This window comes from Anolis carolinensis, chromosome 1 (genome assembly GCF_035594765.1).
Source record: "Anolis carolinensis isolate JA03-04 chromosome 1, rAnoCar3.1.pri, whole genome shotgun sequence".
In the NCBI taxonomy this organism is placed as follows: domain Eukaryota; kingdom Metazoa; phylum Chordata; class Lepidosauria; order Squamata; family Dactyloidae; genus Anolis; species Anolis carolinensis.
Window position 1 is genome coordinate 148,292,439 of NC_085841.1, and position 12,870 is coordinate 148,305,308.

The window sequence follows — 12,870 nt, forward strand, 5'->3', positions numbered from 1 at the left end:
GGGCAAACTTGGGCCCTCCAGGTTTTGGGACTACAACTCCCACAATTCCTAACAGCCTACCGGCTGTTAGGAATTGTGGGAGTTGTAGTCCAAACCACCTGGAAGGCCCAAGTTTGCCCATGCCTGGTATAGACTCACGTCATAGTTATTTAGGTTTACACTGAACATACAATGCATGCTACGCCAGTTAAGATTCAGCCTTGCAAACCTTGCATCAGCGAGAGCCCTCCCTTCCTTGCGTTTTTTTTTTCCTTTTGTTTTGTGAATATTTTATGAATATTTTTGTCACTATTTTCATGAATATTTCCATGATTATGTTTGTGCATATTTTCACGAATATTTTTCCGAATATTTTCATAATTATTTTGGGAATTTTTGGAACTCGTTTCAATGAATATTTTTGTGGCTATGCTTGGCAAACATTTTTGTGCCGTTGCCCCCCACCCGCAGCTTGTTCTTTCCTTTGCAAGCTCCTCTGTCCTTTGCAAAGCAGGAGCCGGAATATAAACAAAAAAGGGAGGGGGAATTTTGGCGCCAAAGGCTCAGCCACTCTCCTGCTTTGATGCAAATGAGGGGGCGTGGCCAGGCCTTGAGCTCCCGTTTGTGTGTGCCCCCCCTCCCTCCCCTTTCTCCCCTCCCCGGGTGTGTCCGGGCTTTTTCCCCCCTTCTCCTTTTGGGTAGTTAATAATATCCCAGAGCTTCAAAGCGCCTTCAGTGACAGTCATCTGTCTGCGAGCAAAAGAGGGGCTGCAAGAGGAGGCTTCCCAGGCTGGAGGGGCCATCTACTCGGAGAAGCACCCGGCCGACACACACCCCTTTATTTCTCCCTTTTTTTGCAACCAAGAGGTAAGGAGATGGAAGCGCCGGGGACGGAGGGGAGAAAGCGGCAAGGTGGGTGGGAAGGTCGGGGCAGCGCGAAGCAGCATCGCCTCTTTGGAAGGCAAGGAGGAAGACCGCGGGAATCCGGGATGCCATCCTGCGTCGGGCAGAAGCTGTTCATTCATTGTGTTGTCCAAGGCATTCGCGGCCGGAATCACTGGGTTGCTGTGAGTTTTTCGGGCTGTGTGGCCGTGTTGCAGAAGCATTCTCTCCTGACGTTTCGCTCACATCTATGGCAAAGGTTGTGAGGTCTGTTGGAAACTAGACAAGTGGGATTGCATATCTGTGGAATGCCCAGGGTGGGAGAAAAAACTTGTCTGTTGGAGACAAGTGTGACTGTTCCAATTGGCCACCTTGATTAGCATAGGATTGAATAACCTTGCAGCTTCAAAGCCTGGCTGATTCCTGCCTGGGGGAATCCTTTGCTAAGAGCTGTTAACCTGATTGTTTCGTGTCTGGAAGTCCCCAGTTTTCTGAGTGTTGCTCTTTGTTTACTGTTCTGATTCTAGAGTTTTTAAAATACTGTTAGCCAGATTGTGTTCGTTTTCATGGTTTACTCCTTTCTGTTGAAATTGTCCACATGCTTGCGGAACTGAGTGGTTTCTCTGTGTACATGGTGGTTGTGAGAGTGGTCCAGCATTTCTGTCTTCTCCAATCATATGCTGCGTCCAGGTTGGTTCACCAAGTGCTCTGCTAGGGCTGATTTAGTCTGCAGCGCCTTTCAGTGTTCCTCGATTCGTGTCTGGGCAAATGCTGCGTTTGGTGGTCCCTCTGTAGACTTTTGTCCTTGTTCTGCTACATGGCCATACAGCCCGGAAAACTCACAGTAACCCAGGCCCCTTCCACACAGAATATCATACCCCAGAATATCAAGGCAAAAAATCTCTGGAAAAACTGGAATATATGGCAATGTGGACGCAGATAACCCAGTTCAAAGCAAATACTGTGGGATTTTCTTCCATGATATTGATATTCTGGCCGTGAAAGCCTCCGACAACACAGGACCCTTCCACACAGCCCTATATTCCAGAATATCAAGGCAGAAAATCCCACAATACCTGCTTTGAATTATCTGAGTCCCCACTGGCATATATCCCAGATCAAAGCAGAAAATGTGGGAATTTCTTCTGCTGTGTGGCAGGGACCCCAAAAAACAAATAAAATTGTCTCATAATCTAGGGAAAGGGGCGGATCCTAAACCCACTTTGCGACCCATTTGGACGCCCCAATTGCAGCTGATTTCGCGCTAGAAGGGTCGAGGTCTGGAAATGATCCCCAAGCCCGAGGCTTTGCAATGGCTTTGGAGGGAGAAAAGGTGGGTGGCGAAGAGACCCTCCTTTCCCCCCACCTTTCATCCACCCGCGTTCTTGTTTTATGTTGGCTCCCAGTGAGCGCCCTGCCTTCTGCCGGGTGGGTTTGCCTCCCCGTCCTGGGCTGGCGGGTGGGCGTGGAGGGGCGCGTGAATGGCGCTGTGTGCCTGAATGGCGTTGCATTGCATAATGCGCCCCCTTCCCTTCCCTTCCTTGCCGTCGTCTCCCCTTCGTGTGGGTTTCGGGAAGCGGTCTGGGGAGTGAATGGAATGGCAATTTGCAAAGCGCCTCCCTCTTTTTCCTTTCTTCCTTTTTTTGTTGAAACATCCGTCCCCCCCCCTCTCCTGCATAGCTTGCAGATGACAAAAGGAGGGAAGAAACTTCCTCGGCTGGATAGCGAAAAGGGCTTGTTTGCAGGAGATACCTCCTCCAGCATCTCCACATTTTTTCTCCGCCCTCCTCTCAATTTAACAAGGGGGGGGGGGGGTTTGGAGAAAGAGTGGCTGTGCAGAAAGACTCAAGGCAGAAAAACCCCTCACTCACATTCATAGACTCCGCAGGGTGTTTGCAGCCCCTGTCTCCCTGTTTGCAGTGTTGTTGGACTACTAGAGAAGGTAGAAATTGTTTACTAGGTGAGCTCAATATTCTTCTTTGGGGGGAGAAGGGGAGTTGAAAAATGCTTTTTGGGGCCCCTTCCACACAGCTGAATCAAATCCCACATTTGAACTGGAGTATATGGCAGTGTGGACTCAGATAACCCAGTTCAAAGCAGATGTGGTGGGATATTCTGTCTTGATATGCTGGGATATAGGGCTGTGTGGGATTAAAGGACCAGGAAGTGGTGTCGGGCCCCTTTCGCACAACTGAATAAAAATCCCACATTATCTGGCAATGTGGACTCATATAATCCAGTTCAAAGCAGATAATTGTGGGATTCTCTGCCTTGATATTCTGTGTGGAAGGGCCCTTGGTGAAGAATTAATTCCTCCCTTTTTGTTTTGGGATGAATATTCTATGCCGATTGGGACATTCTGGATGTTTATTTTGATTCTAATTTGCCTTTCCTTGTTTCAGACCCTGCTCAGAGAGAGGGGAAGGTGTTGTTGTGTTGGCCGTCCCCTGGACCACAAAACACCACATTGTGATTTCCAAGCCTATTGAAGAAGCCAAGGGGGGATTTTTAAAAAGCTAGAGATGCCAGGGATGGTCAGTAAAAACCCAGACCTCGAGTTTGACTCGCTGCAGCCTTGCTTCTACCCGGACGAAGATGATTTTTATCTGTGCGGTCCGGACTCGGCGCCCCCAGGGGAAGACATCTGGAAAAAGTTTGAGCTGCTGCCCACGCCGCCTCTGTCTCCTAGCCCGGCGGGCCTGCAAGAGAACCCCCCAGGTGGGGTGGCGGGGTCGTGGGGGGCAGCGGTGGCCGCTCTTGGGGGCTTTCGCACCAGCGACCCCCTGGACTGGGCTTCTGAATTGCTGCTCCTGCCCCCGGAAGCTGACCTCTGGGGCAACAACGATGGCGGGGACTCCTTTGAGATTGGCTTGGGGGAGAGCATCAACAGCAACCTCAACGCCATCATCATCCAGGACTGTATGTGGAGTGGCATCTCTGCCAGCGAGAAGCTGGAAAGGGTTGTGCATGAGAAGCTGCAGGGCAAAGGAGGAGGGCTGCCTGCCACCGCAGCTGGCTCTGCCACCCTCGCAGTGGGCACTGCCACTGCCGTCTCCTCCACCACCCCCAGCAGCACAGGAAACAATGGCAGCAGCCAAGCAGAGCTCAACAACTCTGTCTCGGAGTGTGTGGATCCCGCTGTGGTCTTCCCCTTCCCCATCAAGAGGGAGATGAAGAGGGAACTGGGCACCACCATTGCTCCATCCTGCACAGCTGGTGGAGAGGCTGGCATCACCGGTGCCCTGGCTCCAGCAGCTCCTGCTCAGCGAAACAGCAACAGTCGCCACCCGGGTGCAGCTAATGACTGCCGGGCTAACAACAACAACTGCAGCAGTTCAGGGGATGATACGCTCAGTGATTCCGGTAAATATCAGCCCATCCTTTGTTAAATGCATGCTGCCTGCCTAACATTCTCCATCACCAGTAGTCAATATCTCATGATTGGCTTGCTCAGCTGAATCTTGAGTTATTGCTTTTTTTTTTCCTAGACTACAACTTGCACAGTCCTTTCCCCGCCACTGTGTGCATCCACTGTGATTGGCCCTGCTGCCTGGGGGAGGATGCTGGGAGCTGTAGTTCAAGAAAAAAAACTGCTTTGCCAGGAACTGGTATATTGCATACAGCTTTTTCCACCCAGAATGTATATATTTTAGATTTCATGTAGTATGATTTTACATAGGATTTGTGCTATATTAGAAGAGTAAAGACAAATATCACTTAAGTAAAATAAATATTAAACAACCAAAAAATAAAATAAGGTGTAAATACTAAACCAATAAGAAGTGGATTAGTTTCAGAAAGGGCGAAAATCTCACTAATTACTATGCATTATCTTCTTATTTTCTCTGTCTGGCTTCTTTCCCCCTAGGCAAATGAGACTTTTTTTTCTTGACATTGTTGACATTGTGCAAAGACGGTTAACTCATGCTTGTGTCTGATAGCTCTTTTTTAAAAATTGTGTGTGTGTGTGAATTGAGTGAGTGCTGGTGGTTTCAGTCTAAAGTTGAGCATTTGAGAACAGCAAAGACAGGGAGAGGTTTGGGCCCTTTCCACACAGCTGAATAAAATCCCACATTATCTGCTTTGAACTGGGATATATGGCAGTCTGGCCTCAGATAACCCAGTTCAAAGCAGATATTGTGGGGTTTGCTGCCTTAATATTCTGAGTTATATGAATGCATGGAAGGGCCCTTAGAGATTTGATTTAAAGGTGGGATAGGACAGAAGTGGAAATAAATTGTGTGTTCCCTATGAGATGGCCTCTTGTCTTCCAGCTATGTGTGAAGTTCTGGTACTGTGAAATTGAAATGTAGATGTTTATACTGACAGCTTTGTGTAGTCAAGGCAGTTAGGGCCATAGTATGTGTTTTGCAAGGAGAAAACACTTGTAGAGCCTTTGATCTTTGGCAAAATTAGTAAAGAAAATAAGTTAGTGTCCTTCAAAGGGTAGGGGTGTTTTATTGCTTCTGTCTGAGAAACATTGCCAATACTGATCAGTAGATGGCAGTGTTCTTGCTTCTCTTAGGTCAGTATCACAATTAGAAAAGTTTCTTTTGGTGGCTGCCACACAATTATATGGCTTTTCATACATTACAAAAGATTAGAGTGTTGATGATTGGTGAAGGAGAAGCATTTCTTTAAAATCAAATTGCCCTATTATTCAAAACACTGCAGTATTGTTTTTAAATCCCTATTACCATTCTGCTGCTGTAAGTCTTTAAAAACAAAAAAACAAAACAATATCTTGGTCAATGTGTTGCTTTCATGGCCAGAATCACTGGGTTGCTGTGAGTTTTCCAGGCTGTGTGGCCATGTTCCATACAACCTGGAAAACACATAGCAACTCAATATCTTGAGTTTCAATAAAATGTGCTTTACTTGCTGTGGACGATTGAGTTTGCATTTTGAGCAGTACCTTATAATGATACCTCTATGGTGACTGACAGATTGATGTTTTACAACATTTTGGAGTTTGGTGGAACAAATGCATATAATGCCAGTATTAAATAGAGTGGTTTGTTTTTTGTTTATGATTTAAAATGGGGGGGGAGAGAAGAGGGGGGATATCTATTGGGGATCTACTATGATAGTAAATACGGATCTCTAGTATGTAAATGAGACCATCATCATAAACTTGACGCCTGAGCCTCCTGTTTAAAAGATTCACTGCTCCCCTAATGTCTGCCTCTTGACAGCTTTGAGTGAGGGAGGACTTCCTCCCAACAGCTGTCTTCTTGGCAGCCCACCAAAATTTGGGCTTAAAGGGACCTACCAACTGGAACAGCTTTTGCCATTTTTTTGTTCAGAACAAATAGAACAATTGTTTAGCTTCCCAGTCCTTTTTCAGCCAAACAAGCTGTGTTCTGGGTATGTCTCGGTGTGGGCATGGACTCACACTCTTCTGTGTGCATTGGGGCCCTGTTTGTTTTGTCCATGCAGTTTTGAGCACAGAGCAGTTGCTTAAAATGCAAATAAAGGGATTGCTTTCTAAGATCTTTTTTATTCCTCCTGAGACCATTTGGATTTACTCCTTTTACTGTATTCCACAATGCAACGTTCTTTGCATTGTGTTTGTGCTTCTGTAACCATATCTTCTTTATTTATAAAGTATATGTAGTCACCTTCAAGCAGAATATTAGAATTTTTGTTGTTTTTAAAAACTCCTCCCCCTTTAAAACCTTCCTGATTGTATGGCCTATTTTAGCACTTCAATATTTATACATGAGCATTTGCCCTGGGAATTGCTTTTATTTAGCACATATATATGCTAATTAATGCTAAATGCTTCAGGGAGCCTTCTGCCATGTTTCCCCAAGGTTGTAACGTGTTGATGTTTTTTTTTCCTCCTCCCATATATTTAAAAGATGAAGAGGAAGAGGAGGATGATGAGGAGGAAATTGATGTGGTGACAGTGGAAAAGAGGCGTTCCTCCTCCTACAAATCGGTCAGCACCCTCACGATTGCAGTGCGCCCCAAAAACGCCACCAGCTTTGCCTCTGGGAGAACTCAGCCAAGTGAAGTCATCCTCAAGCGCTGCGCCCCTATTCACCAGCAACATAACTATGCCGCGCCATCGCCATATATCGAAAACGAAGAGGTGCCACCCCAGAAAAAGCTAAAAAGCGAAGCGTCCCGTCCAGTGAAACCAGTGGCCCAGCCAAAGCTGAAAAGCTCCAGCCCTCGAAACTCTGATTCGGAAGACAGCGAACGCCGGCGCAACCACAACATCCTGGAACGTCAGCGGCGCAACGATCTGAGGTCAAGTTTCCTTACGTTAAGGGACCACGTGCCGGAACTGGTTAAAAATGAAAAAGCAGCAAAAGTGGTCATCTTGACAAAGGCCACCGACTATGTGCATTCCCTACAGGCTGAGGAGCACAAATTAATGCTGGAAAAGGAGAAATTGCAAGCCAGACAACAGCAGTTGATAAAAAAATTGGAACACATGCAAACTTGTTAATTTAAACATACATAAAAAACTTTTTAACTTTTTTGTCATTGTCTGATCTGGACAGCCACTGCCACTTTGCACATTTTTGATTCCTTAAAGAGAGTTATGTTTTTTGACGTTAAGAATGTTGGTTTTACTTTCAATCCAGTCTCTGATATAGATGACAAAAATAAAAACCCAGAAATTAAATACTGTTATCTGAATGGAGAGCAGATGGATGTTCTTTTTGTGAAATTGAAGAGACTGCCAATCTGTAATGGAATGCCTTTGTATTTCCTCTTAGAACTGTATGTGTTCTTTCAATGTTGTGAGCATTTGGACCTGCTTATGACATCCAGTTGAGTCTGGAAACATTCATTCCCTTTTAATGGTGCTTACGTTCTACCAGGTGTTATGGGGCAAAAGCATTTTGTACCCGTGTTGTTTGGGGAACACCTCTGTAAATACCACTACACACTTGCCTTTTGTACATGTCTTGGGTTATGAGGTGACTTTTGCTACCAATATTAGACTGGAAGTTCATACCTAAGTACTGTAATACCTCAATGTTTGAGGAGCATGTTTTTGTATACAAATATATTGTTAATCTCTGTTATGTACTGTACTAATTCTTACACTGCCTGTATACTTTAGTATGATGCTGATACATAACTAAATTTGATACTTATATTTTCGTATGAAAATGGTTGTGGAAAGTTTTGAGTAGATATTACTTTATCACTTTTTTGAACTAAGAAAACTTTTGTAAAGAAATTTACTATATATGCCTTTTTTCCTAGCCTGTTTCTTCCAGTTAATGTATTTGTTAATGTTTGTTGCATAGAACTGGGTAATGGCAAAGTTCTGTGTTTAATTTCTTCCAATGATGTACATTTAGTGCTGCATCTTTATAGCACTTTGAAATACCTCATGTTTATGAAAATAAATAGCAATTACATAATGTGGTACTTACTTCCTCTTTACATTGTTATACTGCATATTTTCCTATCCTATGTTTCCTATTTATCTGGTAGGAAATAATGTAGTCAGCCCTCCACAGATTTAGCCACCTACGGTTTGAAAATATTCCCCACCAAAAATCCAAAAAGTAAACCTTGATTTTGCCATTTTATTTATAGATTACCATTTTGCTACACCATTTACATGTAATGGGACCTGAGCCTCCACAAATTTTGGTAACTATAGGATGGAAGGAAACAAAGGCCCATTACACTGGCAATAATCCAGAGCAATAGGTTAAACCCTTGTGACGGCTGGACTGCTGACCTGAAGGTTGTTTTGCTGACCTAAAGGTTGCCAGTTCAAATCCGTGAGATGGGGTGAACTCCCATCTCTCTGTCAGCTCTAGCTTGCAGGGACATGAGAGAAGCCTCCCAGCAGGATGGTAACACATCTGGGCGTCCCCTGGGCAACATCTCTGTAGACGGCGAATTCTCTCACACCAGAAGCGACTTGCAGTATGTTCTCGAGTTGCTTCTGACACACAAAAAAACCTGGCAATAATGTAAATTACGATTAAATGTCAATGTGGTAGAATGGCTTGAGTGTCAGACTCTGCAAACCTCCGAATAAATGTTGCCAAGAAAACTAGTAATTTGTCATACATTGGCATCAGATAGATTTCCGGAGCCTACCATTTTCAGTGTGGGGTTTATTTAGTTACTTCATCAGCTTTTATCCCAGTAATCCTAAAGAACATATTACAATTCCTCCAGGTTATACCCATAATAATTGCTTTGGTTTTCAATGCTAGCACACCAACCATTCTGCCAGTAAGGCCCCATCTACACTGACATCTAGTTTCTGAATCCTGATTACCCACTTTCAACTGGGTTATAGGGCAGTGTTGTCTCATATAATCCAGTTCAAAGAAGATAATTTGGATTAAGGCTGGATCAACATGCTATATAATCCAGATCACCACCAGATTATCTGCTTTGAACTGAATTATGTGAGTATACACATAATATGACAGTTTAGATCCAGCCTAAGTGAGGGGTTGAATCCTGCTTTTCAAACTTACCAATATGCTGAAGTATCTGCAGAATTTTGACTGATCCCATACATTTCATGAGGTCTAAGGGTAAAGGTTTTCCCCTAACATTAAGTCTAGTCATTTCCGATTTGGGGGTGGGTGCTCATCTCCATTTCTAAGCTGAAGAGCTGGCGTAGCTCATAGACACCTCCAAGGTCACGTGGCCAGCATGACTGCATGGAGTGCTGTTACCTTCCCGCTGCAGTGGTACCTATTGATCTACTCACATTTGCATGTTTTTGAACTAAGTTGGCAGAAGCTGGGGCTAACAGCGGGAGGAGCTCACCCTGCTCTCTGGATTCAAACCGCTGACCTTTTGGTCAGCAAGTTCAGCAGCTCAGCAGTTTAATCCACTGCACCACCATGGGCAAGGAATATTCAGAGGTGATTTTTGCTAGTTCCTTTCCTTAAAATCTAGGAGCCCCGGTGGCGAAGTGCATTGAAGCTCTGAGCTGGAGACCGAAAGGTCCCAGGTTTCAACCCCGGGAGCGGCGTGAACGGCCACTGTTAGCTCCAGCTCCTGCCAACATAGCAGTTCAAAAACCTGCAAATGTGAGTAGATCAATAGGTACCGCTCCAGCGGGAAGGTAACGGTGCTCCATGCAGTCATGCCGGCCACATGACCTTGGAGGTGTCTACGGACAACGCCGGCTCTTCTGCTTAGAAATGGAGATGAGCACCAACCCCCAGAGTCAGACATGACTGGACTTAACGTCAGGGGAAACCTTTACCTTCCTTAAAATCTAACCTATGGCACCTAGCATTTATTGGCAATCTTCAATTCAAAGTACTAACCAGAGTGGTGCCTACTTTGCTTCTAAGATTAGACCACATCTGGTGCCTTGAGAGTATTTAGATGCAAGGCAATAAATGCTCAAGTCTTGCTCACTTATCTCCTCCAATGAGCATTCTATTCATGCTTCATTGGGAGCTTTAGGACCAATTATAAAGTCACTTGTATACAGGCTAAAGAACAGCCAGAAACGGTCATTTCCTGTGAGCTTGGTATCTTAAAGCTGAATCCAGTTTAGCAGAATCAGTTCCAGTGATAGCAAGTGTCATAACAGTTTTATGGGTCAGGCCATATCCCACTTGCACATCATTCAGTTGTTCTCTTCACCATTACTAGATAATTTAGGGCCAAACCTTTCTTCTCCCATAGCACCTTGTAAGCATATGATTAGAGAAATCACATGCTGAGCCTTCTGCACTTATACAACCTCCGAACAGAAGTGCTTTATTGTTATCTCCACCCACATCTTCCTTCTCCTCCTTTATTCCTCCTCTTCTAGTTATATCCTGTTTAACACCTTAATTGTAAACCCTTTGTAAGAAGATGACACGTCTGCTTTCTTTAAGTTCGCTTTCCAGGGTCTAAAAAGACTGTATCTGATCCTGAATAACGATATCCTTCATGCCCCTGTTATGTATAGCCCTTCTCCTTGTGATAAGCTGAGGGCATCAGGGACCATTTCGCCAGTGTTGCCGCTTTGGTAATTGGTGTCAGATCAGACACCAGATCAGATCAGAAATTAGGCAATCCAGAATTCTCTTTGAGATGAAGTCATGGGAGAGATCAAAATGGGGGTATTTTTCCACACAGAATGTAACAATGCTAGAAATTTGGAGACTGAAGGAATATTTCATATTTCATTTTGAGAGACAGAGTGGGAGGAAATGTTCCCCTGCCCTATAGATATATTCTTGAGTTTGGTGAAACATCATGCAAATACAGCCAACACAAAATGTATGTGTACTTATTTACTTGATTGATTGAAGAAACCACCCATAGAAACACTAATACTTTGTTTTTTGAATCAGCAAAGTAAGCTTACTAGACTTCCATTTCCTAAATCTGGATGGCTTACTTTACAAATATATATACCCCCTGTAGCATAGCGTACTGGAACCACTGTTGGTAAATACTAGGCTTGATCGATCCACGAAAAATTTGATTCTAAACTCGTTTCAAAACTAGAGGGGGGCAGCTTTTCGTTTCTGATGGTATTTCCGAATTTGGCCCCCCAAAAAATTCGAAATTAACGAAAATTCGTTATTTTCTAAATTAATTCGTTAATGGCGGACGCGCATGCGCAATTCCCAAAAACAGCACAGAGGGAGAGGACTTTACAGGACTCTCCCACCCTCATTTTTTGAGTGATCTTCTTCCAACTTGGTACAGTGGTAGAACACATTTAACACTGATAGCTCACCAAAATTTGGAACGTTTCCCTTATCCTCTGATTTTTGGCGAATTTTCATAGCTTTTATAATAAACCATTTTTTAATAATTGCAGAAATCTGTTCCTGGTTTGAAAGTCTTATTTCCTGTTAAATTGGGTTGTCTTTACTGTGAAAGTCATTGTTCTACTTCAGAAACTTTGTTTTTGTGGCTGAAACTTTGTTAAATTGGTGTGTGTGTGATATATACTGTGTATATAGTCCCTGCATAATGTGTGTGTGTGTGTGTGTGTGTGTGTGTGTGTGTGTGTGTGTATATAGGTAAAGGTAAAGGTATCCCTTGACGTTAAGTTCAGTCATGTCTGACTCTGGGGCTTGGTGCTCATCTCCATTTCTAAGCCCAAGAGCCAGTGTTGTCCATAGACACCTCCAAGGTCATGTGGCCGGCATGACTACATGGAGTGCCATTACCTTCCTGCCAGAGCGGTACCTATTGATCTACTCACATTGGCATGTTTTCAAGCTGCTAGGTTGGCAGAAGCTGGAGCTAACAGCGGGCACTCACTCTGCTCCCGGGATTTGAACCTGGGACCTTTCGGTCTGCAAGTTCAGCAGCTCAGTGCTTTAACACACTTTGCCATCGGGGCTCATGTATATATAATATACATACACATACACACAATGTGGAGAATATGTGGAAAGGTAGATAGATAGATAAGTTGGGAGCCACAGCGAAGGCACCTTCCTGGGAGCAAGGTCTAATAATAATAATAATAATAATAATAATAATAATAATAATAATAATAATAATAATAATAATAAATCCCTTACAATATCCAAGATGGCTCACTGCTACAGAATCTTGGGAGGTTTAGTTTGATATGGTACCATTATTGGCAGAGAAAGCTAAGCTGTAGGAGTTGAAATCCAATCATTTATCCTCCCTATAGAATCAATTTTATATGCATTTTTAGCTACAGAAAAGCTAAAATCAGGACAGTAAAAGAACAACACCCAGAAAATGGGAATTCCAGACAGGAAACAATCAGGGCCAGCTAATACCTCCCAACAAAGGATTCCCCCAGGTAGGAAGCAGCCAGGCTTTGAAGCTGCAAGGCTATTCAATGCTAATCAAGGTGACCAATTGCAACATTCACACTTGCCTCCCACAGACAAGAGTTCTTTCTCCCACCCTGGACCTTCCACAGATATATAAACCCCACTTGCCTAGCTTCGCACAGACGTCAAAACCTCACCGCCGGGCCCCTCTCTGTCTCTCTCGGTCTCTCCATTCCCGGCTCCATCCGCCGCCTTCCCGCCTCACAGAGAGACACCAGGCCTG

General features: G+C 44.2%; 1 protein-coding gene across 3 annotated transcripts; it reads left to right on the forward strand.

Annotated features, from left to right (window-relative positions):
- The first annotated feature begins 640 nt into the window (after positions 1-640).
- On the forward strand, positions 641-8,250 carry mycn (MYCN proto-oncogene, bHLH transcription factor). 3 transcript variants are annotated; one of them, XM_008117320.3, is made up of 3 exons: positions 641-846; positions 3,264-4,224; positions 6,726-8,250. In XM_008117320.3, exons 2-3 carry the CDS (start codon positions 3,384-3,386, stop codon positions 7,319-7,321), a joined length of 1,437 nt encoding a protein of 478 aa, XP_008115527.1. In that variant the 5' UTR covers positions 641-846; positions 3,264-3,383; the 3' UTR covers positions 7,322-8,250. The 3 variants fall into 3 exon arrangements, with proteins under 3 accessions (XP_008115527.1, XP_008115524.1, XP_008115538.1); XM_008117317.3 differs by lacking the exon at positions 641-846 and adding an exon at positions 2,547-2,821; XM_008117331.3 differs by lacking the exon at positions 641-846 and adding an exon at positions 2,547-2,803.
- Positions 8,251-12,870: the final 4,620 nt, after the last annotated feature.